At 26.4% G+C, this 27,454-nt stretch overlaps 4 protein-coding genes and 1 pseudogene across 4 annotated transcripts; 4 read left to right on the forward strand and 1 right to left on the reverse strand.

The window, feature by feature from the left end:
• Window positions 1-633: 633 nt before the first annotated feature.
• On the forward strand, window positions 634-4,244 carry LOC149055438 (uncharacterized). The gene is made up of 3 exons (XM_089229563.1): window positions 634-1,515; window positions 3,972-4,040; window positions 4,122-4,244. The coding sequence occupies exons 1-3, from the start codon at window positions 634-636 to the stop codon at window positions 4,242-4,244; spliced, it is 1,074 nt and encodes a 357-aa protein (XP_089085689.1).
• Window positions 4,245-6,817: 2,573 nt separating this feature from the next.
• Window positions 6,818-10,608, forward strand: LOC107165399 (uncharacterized). The gene is made up of 4 exons (XM_015513608.2): window positions 6,818-7,780; window positions 9,018-9,086; window positions 9,158-9,247; window positions 10,525-10,608. The coding sequence occupies exons 1-4, from the start codon at window positions 6,818-6,820 to the stop codon at window positions 10,573-10,575; spliced, it is 1,173 nt and encodes a 390-aa protein (XP_015369094.2). The 3' UTR covers window positions 10,576-10,608.
• Window positions 10,609-11,465: 857 nt separating this feature from the next.
• Window positions 11,466-13,973, forward strand: LOC107165383 (uncharacterized). Its single transcript, XM_015513589.2, has 4 exons — window positions 11,466-12,399; window positions 12,791-12,859; window positions 12,923-13,012; window positions 13,633-13,973. The coding sequence occupies exons 1-4, from the start codon at window positions 11,530-11,532 to the stop codon at window positions 13,681-13,683; spliced, it is 1,080 nt and encodes a 359-aa protein (XP_015369075.2). The 5' UTR covers window positions 11,466-11,529; the 3' UTR covers window positions 13,684-13,973.
• A 107-nt stretch (window positions 13,974-14,080) lies between these two features.
• On the forward strand, window positions 14,081-16,289 carry LOC149055439 (uncharacterized; annotated as a pseudogene).
• Window positions 16,290-16,506: 217 nt separating this feature from the next.
• Window positions 16,507-27,105, reverse strand: LOC107165382 (uncharacterized). The gene is made up of 3 exons (XM_089229056.1): window positions 26,984-27,105; window positions 22,455-22,620; window positions 16,507-20,704 (listed from the first exon to the last, which is right to left on the reverse strand). The coding sequence occupies exons 2-3, from the start codon at window positions 22,610-22,612 to the stop codon at window positions 16,609-16,611; spliced, it is 4,254 nt and encodes a 1,417-aa protein (XP_089085182.1). The 5' UTR covers window positions 22,613-22,620; window positions 26,984-27,105; the 3' UTR covers window positions 16,507-16,608.
• Window positions 27,106-27,454: the final 349 nt, after the last annotated feature.

The raw sequence follows: 27,454 nt of genomic DNA on the forward strand, positions 1-27,454 counted from the left end.
TTTGAATACAATAAATATGCAATATGGACTGTGTGATGACAATTTTAAATGTGTTATACAATTATCTGTATTCTGTACATTATGTTAATAAATACTTTGTTTTTATACGATTTAATTGATTACAATCTTTAACAAAAATACAAATTTTAATCAAACTGACTCAATAAATTTTGATATAATTGATAGATTTTAAAATGAAATAAAATTGAAATAATTTAAGGATCGTAATCAAAGAATTCATTTTGTTAAATACATTATATTAAATGCATCTACTGTAACAATAAACTAATTTAGAAATATTAACATTTAACATTATTATATAAATATATTGATTATGATATATTCTTAATGATTTTGTAAACCAAAAAGTAAATAATGAAAGTACTTTTCAGAATAAACTATATCATAAATTGAGAAGTTTTTGCTTCTAATTGGCATTTCCAAGTATTCACTTATAATAATATGACGTACAGTGTAGGTACACACAGGATGAGTACTTATGAATACACAAGAAAGAAATAAGTACCTACATTTTAGTATTTACTGTGCAACACTTACAACTTTTTTACACACAATTCCCTGCTCGTATAATTGAATTTTATCAATTCAGGTCTGTGTTTTGTAATTCAAACAATGTTTAAGTTCTGTTTGAATAAACTGCGTCTTTATCTAGAAATTATATATTCTATAACATTGGCTATGACATGTGTGTATAACTGTATAAATTCGTCAAAATATGTTTGTTCATTTATCACTTGCAATACCGAATTGGTAACATATGTAAACTCTATGTTCCCTCGAATAATTGCTATAGCGTGTTTTGTCTCTAACATTTCGAATATGATAAACTATTTAGCCAATTTTTCTAAGTATAATCATAAAATTAATAAGTATGAACTGCATTTTCCAATAAGTATTTCTCAAAAATCATCTCGGAATATTTTTATTATGTTTATTGGATTAACATACATCAGTATCATACTGCCAATAAATATAGTCAGGCTTTATTTAATTAATTATAATAAGTACGGAATTGAGATCTTAATTTTTTTTACAACAATGTATGTACAAAATTGGAGCATTTGTCTGATAGAAATTGGTTTTATTGTCCGTTGTTTTGGGTTATTCCAAAAATTTCAAATTATTAATGAAGAGTTGGTTGTGTTGAAGACAAAAACTATATCTAAAAACAAATATCCAGCCGTGTTGCAAAATGAAGTACCGAGTGATGTTGTTAATAGTCCACAATTTCAAACGTTAGCCAACACTATTGAATTACTTAGAATGAAGCATCAGTTTGTCAGAGGTGCCTTACGAGACCTTAATAAGTTGTACGGAATTCAACTAGGGTCGTCTTTAGTTTTCTTATTCATTTTGATTTTAATCGATATATACGGAGAAGTTAATGCTAAGGATGTCAAGACGACATCTAAAATATTTATTTACGGATGGATACTGCAATACATATTCAGATGTTTTGCAATCATAATCACATCACACTTCACTACAAAACAAGTATGTAATATTATTTGATTTTCATTTATTATCATGTATTAATATATTACTCCATAAATCGATAAAATTGAGAATTTAATTTCTATAATGTATCTCAGTGGTTCTCAACCTTTTAGGTATGCGTATTACTGGTATCACCTACACAGCTTGAAAATTTTCGTGTACCACTTAACCAAATAACGTTTTTGTTGCTCACCAAAAATGTAAACGTTATTTTTCATGCTTGGAATATTATTTCTCAAGGAACTAGAAAATTATGATTGTTTAAGTTTTTAATGTAAAATTTAGTACCTATTTATAATTATTATTTATATAAAATAAAGCAAGTAATACCTATTTTATACTAATAATGATCAATTTCAGTTTTTTTCATGAAGCGAGATTTTCTTAGCGTACCACAGATTGAGAAACACTGATCTATCTAATTGTATGGTAATATGGTACACAATAGCATCTCTATTTCAGTGCATTATACCTTCCCCAACGGCCCTACCCATAATTTTAGTTAATTCTTCATATATACATATATAAAATATATTTGACGCCGCTTATTGGACTCACTTTTGGGCATGACCATTTGAGTCCATTAACCAAATGAGTAAATAAGATAAATGACCCAAAAATTTTTTTTAAATTAAAACTTATTTACTTTAAAAATATTTATTTACATATTGTATAAATGCAATAAAAAATAAAATAAAATAATATATAGGTATACTTAAAGTTTTTTAATTTTTTGATAAAAGTTCATCTAGGTTTGATTGAATATTCCTTTCTTCGGGCAACTTCATTATCATATTTAGCATTTATTTTCTTGGTTTATCGTGAAAAGGTAATTTATTTTATTTCCGCGATAAAAGCAACTGTACCGGTACCGACTTATATTGCATTTATAGTATGTTTATTTATACTTATATAATATGGGCAATTGTAAATTCCACCGATTTACAGGTATTCGATTTTAGGGTTGGATTCATAACATATAAATTCAATCGATACATTTTTTTTTCAGGTAAAAAAAATGTAAATTCCACTTATAAGTATTTTTGATTTGAAAACTCATAAACTCCGCAGATTACAACTTACTATTTTTAATATATCTACACATAAACTTTCGACTGACTTATCTAAACTTCATATTAATAACCGCAGATAATATCATAATACCCATATACTAACTACTTTCATACTAACTATAGTGACCCCCATCGATTATTGATTATTATATGTTTTGTTTTAATATTGGGTAAAAAAATATATAAGTATCTAAATATAATAAGTACCTATAACTAATAAATCCGTATATAAATTACGAAGATACGTATTACCTACGTAATGTTAATTATTATAAACAATTATATATTTTTTTCTATTTTCTCTATTTGATTATAATATAATTTCTTTTTAAAAAATTATTTTACCTAGGTATCTAAATAAATAAATATATTATAATAAATGTGTGTCCACATAAATGATAAATGGTGTAATCTTAGATAATCAGATTAGATTTTGATACTTTTATTTCAGGTAAAATAAACGTATCTGTGGAATTTACATTTTTTCTTCAAGTAAAATAAATGTAGGTAGGTACCTGTGTAATTTACACGCACCCTATATAGTACCTATGTACGTGTTTTTTTAATTTATCTAATTTTAAAATTACCCTATTTTAAACTGTGTGATGTGAGTCGAATATACAATTTTTTTGCTATTTGATAGTAAATGTGTAAATCGGGGACTAGCCGATTTGAGTCCAATACGCGAATGAGTCTATTAACTGTGAGTCCAATTAGCGGCGTCCACTGTGTATATAAATATATTTATTCAATATCTTGATTTCTTGATTTACATTAATATGGAGATCACACAAAGGTTATAATTTTTCAATCATATTTTTTTTTACAATTTTATAAAAATTTCAGTCATCATAAATTAAATATAAATAATAATATGTTATAAACTCAAAATCGACAAAATCACTTTTTTTTTTTGCACACAGTGTCAAAGTAATACTTTTATTTTTATTTTTGAACATTTACAACTAGCTTATGAGCCATGATTAATGTTATTAGTTGTTTAACCCTCTATTATATATGTACCTATATGAATATGAAAATGTGCAGATCATTTTGCCGTATTGCAGAGCCACGCATCTTTATAATAATTAAGCAATTTATTAGTCAAAATCCAACGAGCCTATCATTCGTTATTTTATACTAAAAAAAAAATGTTAATCTAAATAGATTTAATCTAAATAATCTGAAGAGTTAAAAAAAAAGTTAAAAAAATCTCAATTTTCAATAAAAATTAGACAATATAGCATAAATGATATATTCGGTATAACTTATTATAATTTACTAAAACTTACTACTGACTACTAAGTAGGATAGAGTTAAGTTATCCATTATACACTCCCTATTAATGTATTACTGTATAATATTCTATTTTCATTTTAGGCTTATAATACAAAAATGCTTATAGCTGATATAAATAATCGATATTTAGATAAAACCACAAAGGAAGAGGTAAAACAATATATTTTTATAAGCAACAACAATTATTTAATTACTTATAATCATATTAATAATAATGTTATACTTTTATAGTTATGCTTATTTTTTGATCAAATATATCATAGTTCATTGGAATTTATTGCATGTGATTTTTTCACATTACACCCTCATCTTATAACTACTGTAAGTGTTAAATTATTAATAGTACCTATCTAGTGGATAAGATTTTAATTTATTTTAACTTTTTTGTTTCCAGTTATTGTTTTGAATTTATTCAAAAATATTATTTAATATTTAGGTACAATATATTATATATTATACATTATGAATTTCATATTATCGTCATTTTTAAATTCTTAAATTCAATTAGTAAGATAGATAAGAAATAAATTTTTGATATGAAGTATATTTCAAACGCTCAGACAAAAATTGATAGAATCAGCAATTAACCGCATAAAAAGGTGTGCAATAGAAATCATCATAGCATAATAAAAAAAAAAACCATTGTAGTGATTATAGACGATTATCTTTCGGGAATTTTGGAAACGGTTAGATGAGTAGGGTAGAACACGATTGCGTATGTTTGTTGATGTATTAATAGTACTTTTAAAAAGTAATAAATAAACACGATTGCGTATGAAATTGTATGCAACGTTGTCAAATTTGCTAATTTCATCGTATATAAAATAAATAATAAATAAAATGAGGCTAACTAAACAATCAAAAATGTATTAATAAATAAATAAAATCATAAATTATTATTTTAATAAAATAATCCTAAATATATTTAAAAAAAATGCTTAAATTTAAATTTCTTATAGGTTACTAATTTTAAATATTGAATTACATTTCTTATGGATTTTATACTCGTCATAATCCTTCATTGGATTTTGAATTCTATTTAAGTCTTTTTTGCCATTTTCTTTATTATCCCATTATTTACCGATTGTATAATATTGATCTGGTCTTTCAATATTTGAATAACAACATGTGTTGGAGGATGAGAAATGTGAAATTGTCCATTATAAGTCCTATAAAAGCTTTCAGGTCCATTTGTGGTACTTAAAATACATGATAATTTGATTGACAAAAAAATAAATATAATTTCATAAAATTAGATTGATTTTGATTCAAAAACAGGTAAAAATCCAAAAAAAATCCATAGTAAAATTTTTAATTTGAGTTCTTTCTATCATGAAACACATTTTTAGCTTACTCTGCTATTTTTTAAGAAATCTCATAAGAAATATGCAAATATTGTAAAATCTCAACTCTGGTCATATATATGTGGCATATATACCGGTATGAAAATTGGCAACAACGCTTAAAATTTTGTATACGTAATCGTGTTGTTAAAAATCAGGTAAAATCATACGGAATCGTGTGGCTTAAAAATGTGTCGCCTATAACGAACGTATGCAATAGTGTTTTACCCTTAGAGTACCTATGTGTAAATTGTTATTATAACATAAATTATATAAGTATATAAATAAAAATAAAGACTTAATATTAATTTTTTTTTTTTTATTAAAACGAAATATACCTTCGGCGACATAGGCCATTGAGTTACAAAATTTAATTTACATTGACAACTATACTATTTAACAGTATTCATATTTTATTTTGTAGTTCTGCCTCTTTTATGAACTTGATGGTAGCTGAAAGTGGATTTAATATTATGACTATAATATACTATACTGTAATCTATAATGATATATACTTATATATTATAACAAATAACTACTACAAAAATTATATTTTTCAAATAGTATAAAATAAATGTATTTATTCAATTTAAGCGTGCGTTTCTATGTAATACTAGTTATTACCTAGTAACCTACCTATGTATCGATTTAACAAATTAAAATAAATGTATTGTTTTTTTTTTAGGCTTTAGCTACTGGAATAACATATCTTGTTATATTATTAAAAGTCAATTAAATGAAATTAATTTCAAATAACAAACATAAATACTTCGTTTCTAAACAAAAGTTATACAGCAGTAAGCTGGTGACATGCAAATAACTAATACAGATATTAAAATACAATATTTCAACGTTAATTAGTTTTATATATTTATTTATAATTGATTCAATGTACTGTACTAAAAATTATGATATTTAAGCGAAATTATTAAAATTGGTATTTAATAATGATCATTATTGTATAATTTAATAAAATTCAAGTCGTGCATTTATTTTTAATCTTTTAAGATTTATTATTAAACATCAATATATTTTATGGATGGTTACTTAATATTTTAACGATGTTTTTTTTAACATTAGGTATATGAATATATGAGTAAAAATTAACATCTGAATGATGATTTTGGACATAAATAAATGATGAATCATCAGTAAAGGTTAGAAAGAGAACTTCGATTCAGAGTTATCAGGTTAAATAACAAGTAGGCATAAAATGAAACTATAACTCTTTCCCGAGGTAATACATTGTTATTTTTGTTAGTATTACTTCGTAATTATTATAATTCTTGTAATAAAGGAAAGTTTATTGTGTATATTTATTACCAAAGTTTTTCTAGTTAATAATAAATTAACAAGCAACGCATTGTTTGAAAAACAAAATCGAGTTATTAAAATATTATTATAATATAGCTATATCACACTGCATAAAGAATAAACAATATAGTTGTTTATGTTTTATTTTACCTCGGTAGCTATACACGACCATCCATATTTTAGATCAACAGTATGACTTTTACTTTTAAATACAAAATAATACAAGTATATAAAAGTGGTTAAACATAGATGGTCATCTGGTAGTCTACGATGTTTCGTTTAATCCCAAAATGGCCTAATTTGTTTTGGAAATGTTTTAGTGTAATTTCTATTGATTTCCGTTACAATAAATGGCAAATCTTTTTTTCTACGTTCTTAATAATATCATCTGTTTATAATTTCTACATGACACCTGCTGTTGTTTGTGCATTGGATGGCAAATGTGATGGTTCTTTATCCACAGTAATAAAGGGACTGTTTATAAGGGTGGTGTCTAGTACTTGTGTGATATCAAGACTAGTTATATTTCTTAAAGGTAATAATATGCTGATTGAGTACAAGAAAAATGTAGACAAATATCACCTATTCAAACCAATGACTAGATTTGAAACGGAAGTATTGAAAAAAGTATCATCTCGAATTGTGATATTATGCTTACTACTAACTGTACCGGTAAATTCTTTTAGACTGTGGAAGATGGCTTATTACAGGGGGGATTTTACAATATGCATTTTTATTTGTATGTACGTTCAGAACATGAGTATGTATTGTGTAGAAACTCATTTTACCGTCTTGTGTTTTATCCTCTACCAAAAGTTCGTCGGGATCAACAAAGATTTAATGGCACTTAAAATCGATACGGTCATGCGAAACAAATACCCGTTCAAGTTAAGAGCAAGAGAAAAATGTGACAAGAACATTAACAATATCGATTTCAACAGAGATATTTTGCAAACGCTGGCCGCCGGTCACTCGATGGCCAATTTCGTCGAGCAAATAAAAGTCAAACACAGGTTGGCTCGTGAAGCAGTGAAAAACTTGAACGATTTTTTTGGAGTCCAATTGGGACTTTCCATGTGTTCGCTGTGTCTGTTCTCCATGTTTGACTTGTACTACCATATTCGAGGAATAATGAATCCGACCAAGTCTAATATACTAATATACGGCTGGATTTTACAATACAGCGTTCGATTTGGGTCCATTACAATTCTAGCACACCTAACATCGAAACAGGTGAATTAAAAATATTTTATTATGAAAGGCTTTTGAATGATAAGACATATTGTGGATTTATTAGATTATTCACAATACAACATTTTAAACGACATAATATGTTAAATTTTTTTTTTTTTTTTTTAATATGTTAAATTTATACAATATTTTTAAAAATGTCATTTATAAATTCCGAGTAATAATATGTTTGTATCTATCAACTAATGGCAATAGATATAATGGTATTTCAAAAGCACATCTAGACCTAATATATCTAATATTTTGAAAATCTACCTAGGTATTATAAAGTTGTGTTTGTAATTTATATAGGTTATCTTATGTTTGTCATATTAAGTAGTATTAATATTGAAAAAAATGTATTTATTTCAATACTAAAATTAATTTAATACGGCGTTCTAGATAGTTGATTTAGCTGCACCACTGTCGAGGGTACATTTTTCCGAAGTCTGAAAATAATATTGTGAAAACAAAAATGCATTTCAATAGTGTAATTATTTTATTATTTATGAATATTGTGCCTGATTACAGCATAAAGTTAAAAAGGCTAAATATACTACAGGAAAGAGAGAAAAGAGAAAAAAGTATAATAATATAAATTACAATCACATAGCACCGTCGATGAGCAATTACATAGCTAAATTCGAACCAAGAGGCTGAAAACTTATGCACCTAAAATTTTCATTTTCCATACAGTTATTGAATTCAAGAAAAAAAGCATCACATATCTGTAGTGTGGTGAAGTGCATATAGAGCGAAAAGTTTCTCGGTTTCAATCCCTCCCCGCCCAAATCGCTTAGAAAAATGTATAGAACGAAGTTACATACTTCGAATGTATACAGCGTAGATATTTAGCTAAACAAGTTAAGCTAATGAAGATTTAATACAAATACAATTTTTTTATATTTCTAAAATGTCAGTATAATAAATTTAGTTTTGAAAATCGTCCCTGCATAAAAATAATGCACACATGTGTTCTAAGAAACGTAATGCATAGCACAGTCGTGCATAAGTCATACATTTAAGTACATTATATTTTACAGTCATGGATAGACTGTTAAAACAATTAAAAATACGTAAGCTAAATAAAAAAAAAAACAATGAAACATTTTGAATTTACTATTATACTTTTCTTTGGTATTGAAGAAGTTATCAGGAAACTGAAAAATGTTAGAGTAAAACATTCTCACTTGACAATTCCCTCATATTTTACCATTAAAATGTTTAATATTTGTTATAGGCATTAAAATCTAAAACACTCATTACGGACATATGTAATCGTTATTTAGACAATAATACAAAAGAAGAGGTACGAAAATGTGTTTCTATTTAATATAAATTTTAAAAATCAGACAACTATTTGTATTTTATTACTTTCAGATACAATTGTTCCTTAACCAAATATGCAGCTGTGCGATTGAATTTACTGCTTGCGATTTCTTCACTTTAAATACTCATCTAATCACATCTGTATGTTGAATATTATGTTATAATATTATAATGTAGAACAAACTTAAACTCCAGAAAGAAATACAGAATATTTTTTAAGTCAGTGATTAATTGGTGGTGCGTAGAGGGAAGGAGGGTAATTCTTCATTAAAAAAAGCATTACAGTAAGGCCTTTCCAATTTTTAAGTTCATTAAATTATTAATTTATATAAAAATATATACACACCAATATGAATATTATTACATATTATAATAAAATAAGTTCTAATAAATGTTAGTATAATACAGCCACTCAGGTTTGTTTAAGTAATACACAACAAAAAATAATGGAGTCTGTAACGGATCCCTAGTGACCCTAGTCGGAAGATCATTTTAGTTAGATGGAAGACAAACAACTTTTGATGATTTATTGTAATAGTAGGAATTTTTTTAGATCCAAACAGTTATTTAATGAAATTTGACAAGTCCAAATAATATTTTAAATGGAATTTCGTCTAAGACAAAATAATTAACTTTGTAGATGAGCGAGATGTGACTGAATGTGGTATGGTCTTCTGGTCGTCCAGTCGCTACGTCTTACGATCGTGTCGTCGACAAACTCCTCTCGTCGAAGAATCCCTAATCCCCACTACAGTCAATATCCACTTATATCTCATATTCATGGTCATAAAGCGAGTGCGTGTGGCTAAACGCGTCACACAAACGGATGTCCCTTGCAAATTTATTTTATAGTGCGATACTCGTTTACGCAAAACACACAATTATTCTTGCTTGACCTACTTAAATGAATATTTATACGAGTAGTGATATATATAATGCCACATGAATTATTATTATTATTAATATAATTTTCTTAACACCGTTGTGCTCTATCACTACGTATTATTATTATATTATTATTATGGATTTTTAGGTAAAGTCACAGCTCGTTACAAGTCTTATATAAGCTATATTTTGTTTAGTCTCTGTGACATGGGTCATTGAGTTTGTGTGGGGGGTTACAGTTGGAACTTGTGCTTTTTTTTAGGGCAGGGATTGGTCACAAAGAACTCGGGTGGTCACCAATCCGGGGGGCTGCGACGCTGGACTATGTTTGACCACAGCACACATACATATTAGTGACTGCGGCCAACCACCGTGCCACACCAAGCCCTAAGTTGTAAAATTATAATTTTTATCATCCATATAAATCCACCACTGGGTATTAGGCATGAGTAGGTGCTTATATTATGTATGTTGTTTGTTTATTATTTTTTAACGATTGTTAATGGTATTTATTTTGTTTGTATTGTTCATAGGCGATTGCTGCTGCCTCAACATATCTCGTAATATTGTTACAATTCAATTAGGTGAACTATTTTTAAATTTAATTTAATATTTAAAATGTTATAATAATACTTAACATAATAATTCCAAAATAGTCATTACATGTTTTGAAACTATGAAATATAAAATTTATGCCTATATGAAACTTTTGAAAATGTTTTCATTTTTTAATATCTCTGGCCTCAATAAACGTATACATTTTATAGATATATACTTACCATACACCGTAAAATTTTTTTAGTAAATATAAAAAATTAAAAACATAATAATATTTATTGTAATCATTATATTTTATTTTAAGATATCTCTATGATGGGAAGGCCAAGCAATAAAGAGAAAATATATTTCAATAAACAATTATACAATTAAAATTGAAAAATTATGTTTTAAATTAGGTAATCGTTATACTTCAAAACAAACGAAGTTGAGGGTCACAGTATTTTACTCAGATTTTTATTTTAAATCGTCAGTTAAGTTATGAACTTTTACATTGTTCGTAAATTACAAGATACTAATATAGTAGTTAGTGGGTTACAGGCTACAGCGATGGTAACATTAATTGACTGGGACCGAATAAAATTATTAGGAGATACTTTATGGTTTATGAAACTTAACCATAAATGTTACAATTGTAGGTTACAGTATTTCCCTATTCTTAAATGAGAATATAATAATAACGCAGCAGTTATAAAAGGAAATAAAATTTAAGTCTTAAATTATTTTAAACGTGTAACAGTGTAAGTATTTTTTTGATTGGTAAACAATAACTTATACAAGCACCTATCAAACAAAACATATTGAAAACGAACATAAGTGCATAACCGCGATACCTAACAAAAGTAAGCAATCAAAAACAGACAGCTGTCCAATCGTTCATTTACAACCTAATATTGTTACAGTAGTAACCGAATCATTTACGAAAAAGGTTTATGCGTTTCCGTAAGAATATTGTTTTTTTTTCTCGCTAAAGGAACATAATGTTACATTCTTTTTACAATAAATTGCATCACAGCATCGGATTAATGATTTCTGCGTTAGTGTTATTGTCGTGTGTTTATAATTACATAGAAGCTCCAAGAATAATGTGCATACTGAATATTTGTAACAATTCGACAATTGTGGTTATGTTGTCCATGTTTCCGCGAGCTTTAGCTATCGCATGCATAATATCTAGATTTACGGTTATGTACAAAAACATAAGTGCGGTAGCTAATTACAAGAAGAAAATCAAGGAATATGAAGTTTACTATCCAATAACCGTTGACAAAGAAAATTCTAGGCGTTTTTTAATTATTGTCGTCGTGCTTATATATTGTATACTGATACTACCGGTTAACATATACAGATTGTACTTGATTTATTATTATTATGAAAACTTTAAAGTAACAGTATTCATTTCACTAATGTACATACAAAATGTGAGCATGTCTATGACGGAATTACAGTTTTTGGTGTATTGTTTCGGATTGTATGTGAAATATCAATCGATCAACGAAGACTTATCTGCGATAAAGTCGGAAACTATTTCAATGAATAGATACCCGTTTGTATTAAAATCCGAAGAACACAAAAGCATCGAAGTGCGTCCATCAGTCCGTAGTATTGAACTACTTAAGATGAGACATCAGTTTGTCTGCCAGTTAGTTAGTGATCTGAACAAAATTTACAGCATCCAATTGGGAATGTCTATATCTGTTTTGTTTATAATGTTATTGTTTGATATCTACGATGTTGTAGCCACCAAATTGATCAAAACTAAAACGCTTTTGTTACTGTACGGATGGCTAACACAGTATATATTCAGATTTGCCATAGTTATACTGATGTCACATGTAACCACGAAACAGGTAATTATTGTTGATTTGAGGTACATCATCATTAATAATTATAAAAATACGTTTCAAACCGTTAGCAAACGATACAATAATAGGTAAAATAACGTATCTTCAAAAGTTTAATTTTCTAATCATCGTTACTTATATATTTATTAGGTAACATAATATAGGTACCTAATAAAATAAGAAAATAAATTATATTATATTAATATTAAGCATTAAGCGCCTACTTTATTATTGTTTAGACAATACCGTTATAAAATAATTTAGTTAAACATATATAGCATACATTTTTTTCTGTTGTAATTAGCAGAAAACTACTTGTAAGTATTTTCGTACTCTTGTAGAATATTTTATTCAATACGTATTATATTTGAATATCTATAATTATATTTAATTTTAGGGACACAGAACAAAATTGCTTATTACTGACATACATAATCGTAATTTAGATAGCAGAACAAAAGAAGAGGTAACATTGCATTGTAATGGCTAACATTTTTTATTAGTAAAATAGTTTTGTTTTATTTATTAGTTACGACTGTTTTTGAATCAAGTATGTAATCATTCAATGGAGTTTACAACCTTTGATTTTTTGACCCTAAATACACATCTCATCACTTCCGTAAGTTTACTGATATTAAACTATTTTAACTAAAGTATTATATTAATTCATTTTTAACGTAATATAAAGATTATTATAATTATTATTTTAGTTTCATAGCAATTTTATCTGAACTTCTGTAAATATTTGTATTTTATCTGTAGTAACGTCTTATAAATTGAATTGGGAATTTCGACAAGGGCCCATCTTGAAATTTTACAAAAATAGATTTCAGAAAACTTAATGAATCGCTTTTCCAATAAAATTTCACTTCAAGAATAATATATTACAAGAGCTTAACATTAAATAATAGTCTGTCATTTTAGAAAAAAAAAATGGTTCAATAAAAACAAAATTAAAAAGACAGTCAGTTTTTTTGAGTTTCCTAAAAAAAATTAATTTTCTGATATGAGCGCTTTTCGAAATTCCCAATTCAATTATAAATTATGTTCATGTTATAAGTTTAAAGATGGTATATGTAAAAATGTCATGTCATTTAATATTACCTAAGTCCTAAAGAGTATACATGATACACATGTACGATGTACATATACCTTACCTATATAGCATTGAAACCTATAATAATTTTAAGCGTCTAAATTTATTTAAACTTCTTATAAATGCATACTTTTATTTTTCAGGCCATAGTCGCGGGTACAACTTATATTGTTATATTATTACAGTTCCGTTAAATAAAGAAAAGCGAAAATTATACAAACTCATCTTGTCTCTTACTGTAAAAAATTATGTTTATTATTTCAAAATAGTTAATCATATTTTTATAGTATTTTATAATATCAAGAAAAAATTATTAAAAAAACTTTACAAAGAAAATACCATTAATATGATGTAATTAAATATTGATAACTATTCCTTGACCTTTAAGGTTGGTAAATATTTATAATGTGTACGTATAAATGATGATGACAAACCACTTTTTAAAATAATTATAAGTAAACAAAATATGTCCATCACATTTCCTGTGCGATTCGTCCAATAATTATATTTTATAACACTTAATTTGTTCACCCCATTATTTTTTTATTATTATTATTATTATTCGGGATAATGTTTTGAAATTTGCTTATAATGTTCAAGTTATATTTCAATACATTTTTATTCAGTCTAATATTAGTATACTTTTTAGTTTTAGCAATGATATGTGTAATGAATATAAAAAATGCATCTGCCATCATTTGTTCGTTGTCTGAATGTCAAAATTCAGTAAAAACAGAGGTAGATATTCGTTATGTTCTCCCGATATATTACCATTGCATGCCTCTTATCCAGAATCGCGATTACCTATCTATAAATGTAAGAGTAATTTTCCGAACTATGTGAAAAAAGTTGATGAGTATGAATTATACTTTCCGGTAAATATACCTCCCAAAAAAGAAATCTTTGTTTAATTGCTATACCTATTATATTTGCATACATCATCATCATATTGCCCATAAACATATTAAGCATCTATTTAATTTACTCTAATTTTGGGAAGATAATCACAATGTTTTTTTATATAATGATGTATTTACATAATTGGAGCATTTGTTCCACTGAAAAACATTTTATTGTACGTTGTATTGGTTTGTATTAAAAATTCCAGTCGATCAATGAAGAAATCGTTACGTTAAATTTAAAAAATATAATCAAAAACAAATACCTAGTTATGTTACAAAACGAAAGACGAAGTCGTAACAATACATTATTTATTGGTTTGGAAACCTATGGCAATTCACCACTTTCAATGTTCAATTTAGCCAACCGAGTTGAACTATACTCAGGATCAAGCATCAGTTTGTCCGAGTCATCGTTTTTGAACTCACAAATTGTACGGTATTCAATGAATAGGATTGTCGATATATTGTCTGTTAATTATAATGGCATTATTTGATATTTACGGGGAAGTGTTCGTTGAATCCAACGTATAACCAAAACGCACGTTCTATTCTTTACGGATGGCTGTTACAATACTTGTTCAGATTTTTTGTGATCGTATTAGCATTTAACATAGCAAGTTACTATGCTACTATGCATTTTCATTAAATGTAACCTAACCTAACCTACAATATATGGCTATCAGGGCCTGATTAACCAATATGCTAAAGCCTAGGGCGCCAAATCGGTCAACGTTAAATTTGGGGCGCCACAAAATAATGTTTAGGTAAAAATCAACCCTAGCCTACTGGCGACCAACACCTTAATCAGGCCCTGATGGCTATATGTATGTGTATTCAAGAACGAATAAAACTCCCTATTAAATAATTAATATTAATTTAATGAATAAGTACATACATGATACAGGTCATTAATTTTTAAAGAAAATTAAGTGTTGAGTAATAATATGGGTTTTACCAAAAAAAAAAAAATAGGTTGGTGTACGTATAAAAATTATTTATTTATGAATGACTCTTTGTGTTGTGACAAAATTGCAATTTTGTTTTATTTATATTGGCAATTATCTTCTATGAATAGACTTTATACAGGGTGTCTCACGAAGATCTTATTGAATTTGAAATATAACTAGCCACATTATTTTAATTATTTTTCTCTATTGTCGAGAAATCTCTACACTGGCATTGCTTGGAAATTTTTTGATAATAATTATACGATAATTTATTTAATTTATAGTTAATTATACAGTTAATAATTTGTTTGTTATCTGATTGCATTTTTTAAATTTTAGGTAAGTGGGTTAAAAAAGATTATAACTGATATAAACAGTCGTCAACAGATAACAATACAAAAAAAAAGAGATATATACAGTTCAATTTGTTTTTTTATATTACCTAAAATATTTTGATATCTTTTAACGATTTTTTCAACTGTTTTAGTTACAAATATCTTAACTCAATTGTATAGTCGTCCAATACAATTCACTGCTTGTGATTTTTTCACACTGAATATTCACTTCATAACTTCTGTAAGTTAACATAGGTTTAATACGTTATATTTGAAATCGTTTAAATTTATAAAATATTTAATGTTGAATGTATCAATTTATAAAGAATAATATAGGATTCAATAATATTAATAATAATAGTTGTAAATCTGGCTTTTGTAACAAAATTGTAACATAAAATATTTTCATTACCATAAAAACATGGAAACCCAGACAACATACGAGTGTATTTTCCTCAACCTTTTTTAATTATTTGATTAAAATTAACTATTGTGTATATAATTATCAATTAATAATAAAAATAAATCATTTTTTCTCATATCTGTTGCTTTATTTTTCTTTTGCTATATTATTACTGATACAACTTATCTAATTTTATTATTACAGCTACACTGAACAAAATAAGGACACATGAGACATCGTAATTACTTATTGTAAATAATTATAATTAAAATAATTAATAATTATTTGACAGATGCATTTAAGTTTAATTAAAATTAGATACCTAATATAAATTTGAATAAAAATTAATTGATATAAAGTATAAAATTATGTACAAATTATTATATAATAGTATTAATTAGTTCATAAAAACATTATATCTTGGCTGGTATCAGTTGTAAATTTATACAAAAAAAGTTATTTAAAAAAATTATATGGATATAATTTATGTTTATCTGGGCTGTATAGTTTATATTGTAACAATATCAAAGTATCAAACCAAGTGTGGAGAATAAACTTGTAGAAACCTATCTAGAATCCCTGAATCAAAATGTTTGTAAGCGTCTCCAATTTTTTGATCTACCTGTCTATTATTATTAGTCGTATTTTTAGATTTTATGGATGATAATCTTTTACCTTCATTTCGAATTTTTTGAAATTTATGTTCATCTTCGTCATGTACAATTTTTTTTATAGTTTCAGTGCTGTTATGCTTATACGAACACTGACCATTGTTGATTATTTGAATTATATGTATGGGTGCAGATACGTTTTTGTGGTTTTTAATCGTTTCTAGAATCTTTGACGGATTTGTATTGACCGAATAATCAGTAATATCCGAAATTTCACAGTCCGTTGAAGTACGCGTTGAACCCAATATTGAATCTATTTCAGGTGTAGGCTGTATGACTGAAAGATTTTCGACTCCGGGCTCATTTAATAATTTAAAATCACCAGTTAATAACTTTGTAAGGGGTATAGCTGAGTGCCGACCATCGGGTTTTTCGATTGGTATAAACATTTCGGACACATACTCGGAACCATTATTATCAACACTTGTTTGGCTTACCAACGGTATCTTAAATACGCCATTGGCTATTTTAACTTGCGAAAGTACTCCAAATCTATTCGGTTTTGGATATTCGTCATTGGGATTCAATGCATCATATTTATAATTATTCGACGTATCGTTATTAATCGGAACATTATTTGATGTATTCAAAACTGGTTGAATTTTTTGTTTTTTGAAATCAACCTCGAATTTATTATTTTTTGGGGTATCCTCATAGTTTTCGTCTTGTTCTGAGCGATTGATCGGCAACGATTGCGACAGTTGTTCGTCTAATTTATTATGATTTTGGTTTCTATTTGAAGATTGTTTGTTGATTGGGCTGCTGATGTACTGAGAATTTTTATTTAAAATTTTAGCCTTTCCTCCCGCAGGTCCGTGAAATAAAATTGGCTTCAAATAATCGTTTGTGTATGGTGCGTGTTCATCATGATCATGGTCAAGATTTATATCTTCTAATTGATTTTCTGGAGGATAAGATTTCAACAAAAAATTCGAATCAGCATCATGCTCGGATTTTACATTTTGTTTAGTGTTAGTTTTCTTAATAAAAACTCGGTCTGTCGGAGATTGATCGCTAAGAATATTTTTATTTTTTAAAGTTAAGGTAAGTGGTTTGTCAAAAATATTGTGTTTGGTTTTAGCTATTTTGTCTGAAAATAATGGCACTGAATTTGGTTTTGTTTTTGCATTATTTAATTTTAATATTGACACATTTTCTTCATTTTTTAACTGCTTTGGTGTGTCTAAAGAACTAATCGTTTTTGGATTTTTGATTAATAGCGCTGGTTTAGATATTTTTGTTTTTGAAACATTTATTACAGTATTATTATTTTTACCGTACATAGGACTTTTTGTCGAATAAATATTTACAATTTTATTTTTAGGTGTCATTTGAATTTTGGTGCTTTCAATAGATTTGCCAAAGGTCGAAGGTCTTTGTAGTTGAACAGGGTCTAAATTATAAGTACTTATACTATCTTTTCGAGGAATTTTATTTTCTTTGAGATTTTTAACAATACGAGTGTTTGGATAAAATGAAGTATAATATTTATCTGATTCTGTGATCAATTTTCTTGGAATATTTTTTGAAGCATTTTCGTCATAATAATTGTCTGTACGTTTTTCTAAATTTATTTGTGTAGTATGAGGTGAATATCTGTTAATATTTTTTATTGGTACTTGTGACAAAATCCTGGGAGTAGCTAATATTTTTTTAGTTGTCATATAATTAGTATTATCGTAATCATCAAACTCACTTGTTGTATATATTTTTGAGTTTATCGGTTTATCAAGTTCCATTTTTTCGATAAGATGTCCCGGACTCTGTTTTTCTATTCTTTTAATTGATATTTCTGGTGTATTTTTTAGTTGAGTTCGACTAATAATCTTATTCGGCGTTTGAGCAGAACTCTTGGTATAAATATTATTATTTTTTATTATTTTATCCATATTATTGTTTTCCCTATCGTTATTTCTTACAGAAATATCATCGTTTTGTGGTAAACGTTTTAATTTTGTGACAAATTGCCTTTTATTTATCTGTGGTAGCTTGTCGATTAAAGACATTCTCTTATTATTAATTTCTTTCACTTTGTTGTTATTTTCATCGTTATCCCTTTTTCTTTGACCCGTCAGTTTTAATTCGGGAATTATGGAGCTAAATTCAAAATTTTTTAAATCAATTTCTTTATTTTTATTTGTTTTACTATCTTTCATGCCTCGTGACTGACTATTATCAGTATTTAACGCTGATCCTTTTAACAAGTTTAAATTTGATTCTTTAAGATTATTTTTCTTTTTACTTTCGTATGTTGCTTGTTCTTTCCCCGAGAAACCGAGGTTTAAATCTTCTTTGTTTTTTATTAAATGGTCTTCATTATTATTATTTTTAGATTTATTTATTTCACCATCTTTTTTGATTAATTGATTAGAACGTTTGTGACTATTCATTTTCAAGCTATTTGTTGATGTATCTGAATCAGTTTTTATTTCAGTGATATTTGTCACTATTGACGAACTTAATATATTTTTGATGATTTTCTTATCACAGTTACAATTCACATTATTATTATCCAAGGAACTATTTTGTATTTCGTCTACTGCAATTGTGTCAACTTCCGAATAATTTGTGTTTGGATTATTATCATTAGATTCTGTAATTTCATCTGGGTTTTGTATTTTTAATGTCTCATTTAAATCTGATGTCAGTTCTTCAGTCGAATCAAATAATGTCGCCGCTGTCGGAAAATTATTTATAGATGGTTCGAATTGCTTGTCTTGACTTTTATTATTCTCGTCGTAACTCGAAATATTATCTTCCTTATTATATTGATCTGTATGCTCTTTGGTTGTTAATTTATAATTATCATCAATTATTCTAGAATCTGATTTATCTTTTGATGTAGATGATACAACAAAAGGCGTAATAGTTTCTCTAGAGAATAAAAGGTGTTCATTTTCTTCCAAGAGTGGAGATGTAGTTGAAATGTATTTATTTTCTTGCAAAGTAACTACTGATAAATCTTTTAACTTATTAGAAATATTATCATCAGTTTCAATAACTTGATTCTTTGAATCGTTTAAATTCAATTGTTTTAAGTCATTTTTTGAAGTCGATTCATTTTTATTATTAAATCCACTCCTACTATCATTTTCTATTGGTTTACAATCCTTAACCTTATTTTCTGTTATTTTATTTCTTACCCAATTTCCATTTATAAAAGTATTTTCTGGACTAGATTCAAGTTTATTTATTATACGATTTCCTTTTATTTTTTCTAATTTAACTATCACTTCTTCAGAAGAAGAACTATTTGTATTTGGGTTTTCAACAAATCTATTATCCAATATAGTTGGTTTGATAATTTTTTGTAGAGGTAGGTCTTTAATTAAAGTAGATTTAATATTATTTGGTTTATTCATTTTATCAATTACTTGATTTAAAATTTTAATAAAGTATTCATCGTCCATTTGTTCTGACTGTAGATACTTATTATTAAAATTATTTTTAGGTTCCCATGAATTTATATTTGATTTTAAAATTTCACAATCCTTACATTTAAGCGTTTGTATCATTCCGTCCTCGAAATTTGTTGAAAGTAGTTTTTGAGGTTGCTGATGATTTATAGAACCTACATTTTGTGTAATTTTCTTAGTACATCTTTTTCTTTCTTGTGATTCGTTTAAATTTCTTGTTATTGGTCTAGGATTTTGTTCTATTTCTCTATGTAGATTTGAATCATCTATTAGACCATTGACTTTTTTCTTTCGATTGTCATTATATTTTCCATTATCGTAATAATCATACATATCTTCATAGTTATCAGGTTTTAAATCTAATATTACTTTAATATATCGATTATATTCTGTATCTTCATTATAATATTTATTTGACACTTGCCTCGGAAAACGATTATTTTGAGAAGAAGTTACAAAAGACGTAATAGGTATGGTATTGTTAAGCCGTGTGGAATTATGTGCATTCAAATTGTTTGTTCTATTGAAGTTGATTAATTTCCTGAAAAATAATTAAATTATAAACAAAAATATTATATAATTATATACAATAATAGGTAAAAGTCAGGTTAAAACCTGAATCAACTATTAACCTAGTAATTAAATGCTTACTAAGAAACCTATAATTAATTAATTATAACCATAGGTATAGTTTTAATAAATGCAATGCTTTAAGATTTTAAATTAAGCCACCGCATTGTTTGTAAAATATTTGCTTTTATAACATAATTAAGGTACCTATCTATAAAGGGACGACTACGAATTGGTTCCCGGGTTGTCTAAAGGTAACATATGAATTGGTTCCCGCGAGCTTTCATGATAATACAAACTTGTTAAATTCGCTTTTAAAATTATTATGATATATTCAACTAGAAACGATATTTCCTTCCCATTTATTCAGACTTAGGACTGTTTAGAATTCAAATAAGTTAAAATACTTCAAACACTATCTAGAATATCTAGGTATGGTTAAAAATGTTGCTTAGTATAATATATTAATATATGCATAATATACGATACATATGTATTTTTCAATAATAATAATTATGCTTATAATAAATAATAATAATGTAAATATAAGTCATAATAGGTATCTAAATAATATTAGAAAAAAATTAGTGTAGTATGAATTTACAACACACGCATAGAAATAAAAAAACTGCGTAAAAACAGTTATGGATAAACCATGTTCTGTTTAATTTTATTGTTGAAACTCAAAAATGAATAAGTATTAAGACTTCAAATGTTCAGCAACTATATATATTAGAATTTTAAAATTGGCTATTGTTTAGCTACCTATGTATATATATTTGAAATTTTTTCCCTTTTTGCGATTTACAATATTTTTTGTCAGTTATTTTTAAAAGCACGAGTATGTTATTATAGTTCAAGGTTCTTTATTCTTTATTGTTTTTACAAAAATCTAAAAATATCTAATGATATATAAACACAATTTTATATTCTGAGCATCATCATCTTCAAGGGGTTTTCTAATGAAAATTTTAACTAATTTTTACATTTGTGAGTAAAAAATAGATATATCTTAGTATACACTTTTAAAGTAGTAGGAAAAAAAATATGAATATTGGTTTACATTTTTAATATTATTATCAAAATATTTATTTAGAACCTGAGTTACCAAAAAACATACAGACTATCTCAGCTCAGATCGCTTTTTATTGAATTTATGACGTAGAAAGATTTATCATTGAATTCAAATTACATCCACTATACGGTATTTACTAAAAAATTGTCTATATTGCGTTTTGCGTGTCTTATTATTTTTAACCAACATAATACAATTTAAAAAATATATACACCTACTTTAATAACAGATAAATAAATTATAAGATATTCTGAGAAATTGATAATCTATACGCTTAGAATTATCTTTCGTATAATACTTCATTTTACTTTAGAATATGCGGGTTGACTGCAGGGCTAAGCCCTTTTGTACATTAATAAAACTAGTATATTAGGTTCACAAGTGAAAGAGAATAATAAAAAAATACAAAAATTATTAAAGAAAGATACACGAAGAAGTTAAAAGTGTTGTGTTATTGTTAAGTATTTATTATAATTTATTACTTAATTTAACACATGCATTACAGTCACTAGTTACTAACTGAATTACGGAGTACGTTATATTCGAAACCTATTATATTTTAGAGTAATTCCCTAAATTATTTGTTATAATTATATATATTTATGCAAGTATAATAAGAAATATTTAAAATAAAAAATATTTTTACTTGTTCAAAAATGTTGTTTTCATCTTAAATGTTGAATGATTGTTTTCAATATTCATAGCAGGTTTAATTTGTAACACATTATTTAATACTGATGTTGAATTTTCAGCCAAAATCAAAGTAGAGAAAAAAAATCCTAGGACTGAAAATTGCTGATTCATTGTTTCACCTATAAAAAATTAAAATTAAAAATTTTTAATAAATACGGTAATAAATAAATATATAATACGATAGATATAACTAATGACATGTTGCGTAAAAATATATTAATGATTCATTAAAATTTTAATGTAACAATAACAAGAGTCTAAATCTTGTTTATATAAGGGACCATTTTAAAGTATCTAACGGTATCTTTTCTTAGAATCTAGGGCATAAACAACGGCCACTTGCCTGCCCAAATTTCTCTGTCACAGGATTCAAAATTTCAAACCAGTGACAGTGCGGCGCATATTGGTCATCTCTGCATTAGTCTACTATCGGCCACCCATAATGTAAATTTAAGCACAGGCTAATAGCCAAATCATCGAATGAAAATAATTAAAACATAAAAAAAGTATTTTACAATATTAATATATTGTATTTGTATACAGAGTGTCCCGCAAGTATTTACCCATTGCGATATCTCCCGAAATAATAGAGATATCAAAATTCTGGTTTTGTTATAAGACTCGCAGGGATAAGAACTACAATTATTTCATTTTTAGTAAAAATTAAAAAAATATATAAGGAGAATTTGAATATAAATATACGTTTATAATTAATATTTTAATCTTAAAAATCTACTCAAATTTATAGCAAATAATAGTGCGTATAAAATGTTACATAAAAGTGAGTGGAAGCTATTAAACCTACTGATTTACATAATAATCTTTGTGATACTATTCAACTGACATAAATATTTCGAAATGCCAGATATACGTGTATTAAACACTATTAATTATTATTTTATAAATACTAAAATTCCTAATATGAATACTGAATAGTTTCATCTAGTATAATTTGATTTGATTTTTAAAAAGGAACGCAGATTCGATATAGGCTATGTTTATTTTATTCACATGCCAGAAGTTTAATAATAAAAATCATAATACTAACTCGTTTTTAACGAGAGTTAAGATCCAAACTTTACTTTTACTTGAACCAAATTTCGTTTTTAGATAAATAATTTACTATACTTTAAATAATATTCTACATTGAAATAGAATAGTACTACTTTAACCTAACCTAAACTGAAGAAAAAAAAGCGGGTAAGTGGGTACCACTCTGCTGTACATTAGGGGGAGGAGTAGACCTCTGACTAGGGCAGGTTAAATTTGAATGCAATGATAGGTATCATTGTATACGAAAAACGATTCTGAACGGAGATGATTTGTCGGTCTAGGATATATTATATTTAAATATTGTCATAATATATTCTATTTTGAAACAAATATTTTATTTTTCAATTAGGACGAATTTTGCATAAGGCATGGTTAATCAATTTTTCCAAAAACATTGCATGTAGTTATCATGATTCATAATACCTTATATTATCATAGATATAGATACGCCTGGTTTGAAGATAAATCGTTATCGTTACGCGATTTCATAAAAATTTAAAACTCAAACGTTCAAAACATTTTTCCTATAATGACGTTTCAAATTTTCTCTATAGCTATTTGAAGAAAAACTTATGGAAAACTTAGTGTTGAATTTTTTAACCTTAGGTATAAACACAAAAAAATTTATGATTTTTCAGCTTCAAAATTACTTGCAAATTTTCGCATTTTCGACAGATTTCGTAAAAATTTGAACTATAAGCGCTTATAAAAAAAAATTGTGCCTATGTATTCCTATAATTTTTTAATCACTATAAGAATAACTTATAAGGAACTTTGTATTAAATTTTCAAGTATTTTGATGGGACCAAAAAATTTTATCGACACTTAAAAAAAAAATTTTCAGACAAATTGAAAATTTCAGTCGTCTATATAAATATCTCAAAAAAAGTCAAAATTTGAAATTAAACTGTATATAGATAATACTAAAATAAACATTTGGTGAAAATTTCAAGTATTCACAGTGATTATTTTTTGAATTACAGCAATATAAAAAAATCGATTTGGTCGAAAACTGGTTTTGCATAAAAATTCTCGATTTTTTGATAACTGTTGGAAAATGTTTACTTTTAATGCACCAACGATATTCACTTTTCCATCAGAAACCTCCCCCAAAGTTTGAAATTGAAGCATTATTTCGACTAGTTATGCTGTACACAGACGCAAAAAAAAAACAAAAAAAAATTTAATAATTTTTGTAAAAATGGTAACAGATAATCATAAATCAAAATAATTATACAAAAATGGCTTTATGCTTTATTTATTTATTTTTTTAAATATGTTTATGACAATTTGTCATAGCATGGATTTTCTTTCAACATAATATACTATCTACATTTATTTTGATGTAAGCTAGTATGCAAATGAATAATTCAATAATCTAAAATGAATGCATTTTTCCAATGCTGAATGTATGTTTTATTTTATTATTTATTTATCAGGTAAGCATATCATACCTTCACAATAACAATAATAATATAATTGTTACATACATTCATTCTTGAGTCATTAAACTTGTTCGTGACAACTACATATACTGTGTAGGTAAAATAACAGAATAACATAACAATGAACTAAGGAAATTCTTTTAAATTATAAACATCAACAAATGTTACACAAACATTTCACTCTACATCATAATTGATAACAGATAGGTAGGTTGCCTATACCTATAGCTACTAATTAAGTTCAGAAAAAAAATTAAATTTGATCGTACAGGTATAACACACAAAAATATTTTTATTACATAGTATTTATATACCTATAATATATTATATTTTTCATGCACTTTCGAAAGAAAGGTTGTTTTCAGCACGTAGGTTACAATTAATTTGACACCCCTGACCCATAGGTTAGATTAAATTTTAAATTTATGCAAAACTATTATTGACATTAATACATTACGAATATTTGAAATTTAAATTTTCATAACTAAATTATATAGGTATCTATAATTTTGTATTGAAACTTTAAGAGAATGTCAGCACTCAGCGCACTATTTGTCTATCTAGTCCACACTCAAAATCGACAAAAATAATTTACGCAGAATCGCTTTTTCTTTGTTTATAAATTATCTTAGAACAAAATCACCCATTACAAAAATGATAGAAATAATATTTTTGAGATAATGAAATATCGATTTATCTAAATATTGTATCAAAAACATTTATATGTTATTTAAATTTATAACATTATATTGTTTATTTTTAAAATCGAATGCAAAATTAAAATAACAATTAAATATAATATCGATATGTCACTCCCCCAAAATTCTTTTTGTCTTTTTTTAATGGGTGATTTTACTCTAAGATTACTTAAAAATATAAAAAAAATGATTATGCATAAATGCGTTATGTCTATGTTGCGCTAGGGCCAGAAAGAAAACAAATAATGCGCTGACATCTTCTTAAAATTTTAATGAAAAAGTTTTAAAATAAGTCTGAAAGTCTAAAGATGTAAGAACATTTTGATAATTTCCTAGACAAATGTTAAGTAGACAAATATTAACAATGATGATTTCGTTAAGTTTATTAATTCAAAAGTCCATGTTGTCAAATACAGTTATTGTTATTGTATATATCAGTTACTTATACTGTAATATTGTACTAGTATATGACTAATAACTAATATTATAACTATTATTCTAGATATAATAACAAAATAATTAATAATAATAATAAGATGTATAAAAATATCTAATCATGTATTATTCTGTATAATATAATGTTCGTCCAACGGCCAACCGCGGACTTTGTTTTGTTAATAAAAAAAAAAATAATAGTAATAATAATATGTGTGTGTGTGTACAGTAATGAACAAGTAAATCCATCCTATTATTATAGTGATCGAGCAAAACCATCGTGTATATAAATTCAAATATTAGATGGAACATTAACAATATTTATTGGATTTAATTTTTCTGTCAATATAAGAACCATTTACCATTTTAATGGCAACTAAAAAAAATTACAAAAAAATGTTTAGTATCAAATAGAAAATTTTATGTTTTGGATATTTTTACCGAAATAAAATAAGTTATTAAAGATTTTGAATTTGTTGCGCAATTTTTTTTCTCACTTTATTTACGGAACTATAATATTTTTAGAACTTTTTTGCCGATTGAAACAACTACCCCTACAATAGTGACTATCATAATAGTATAACTATGATAAATAATAATGCACATTAGTACATACTTATACTTGTGTAGTGTCTTATTAGTTCTATATCTATATGGCCAGATGAACTGATAAATTCAAATTTTAAAATTGTTTACCCATACCTTACTCTAAATAAAACATGTATCTGAGATTAAGAACTATAAAATGTGTACATTACGCATGTCTATTATAAACATAATATGATACAAATAACAAATAATCGTTTAAAATGTCTAACGTTCAAAAAATTGTGTAATTATAATGATCTTACCGCGTTATATGACGGATCGGCAGGCGGCAGCGCAATTATTACACTCCACAGTTTGAACACGATGTGAGAAGTCTTCATAACCGACTACAAGTCATCGGAATATCGAGACTTGAACATAATAACAATTTGGCGAAGAGTGTGCTGGGAAGTGATGCGACGTAACGTCTAGTGAAATTATATTATAAACACAACAATATGCAAGACAACGTATTTGATGCGTACATCTGAAGACGATTTTTCTGGTGCTGTGATTGTTTTGCAAACATCATAGATATTCACGTTTGTTACCAGTTAGCAGTTATGAACAGAAAAAAAATTACAATCCACATACGGAGGGTCGAAACGATAAACAGTAATAATATTATGTGGTACACTAAGAATAATGTATACATGTGTGTTGTGTATATAAGATTATTATATAATGTATTAGGTATGAATATTGTCGAAAATCCAAGAACTTGCATAAATATG

The sequence above is a fragment of the Diuraphis noxia genome, unplaced genomic scaffold (genome assembly GCF_037042655.1).
Source record: "Diuraphis noxia isolate RWA-SAM2 unplaced genomic scaffold, SU_Dnox_SAM2 contig0005, whole genome shotgun sequence".
Taxonomy (NCBI): Eukaryota; Metazoa; Arthropoda; class Insecta; order Hemiptera; family Aphididae; genus Diuraphis; species Diuraphis noxia.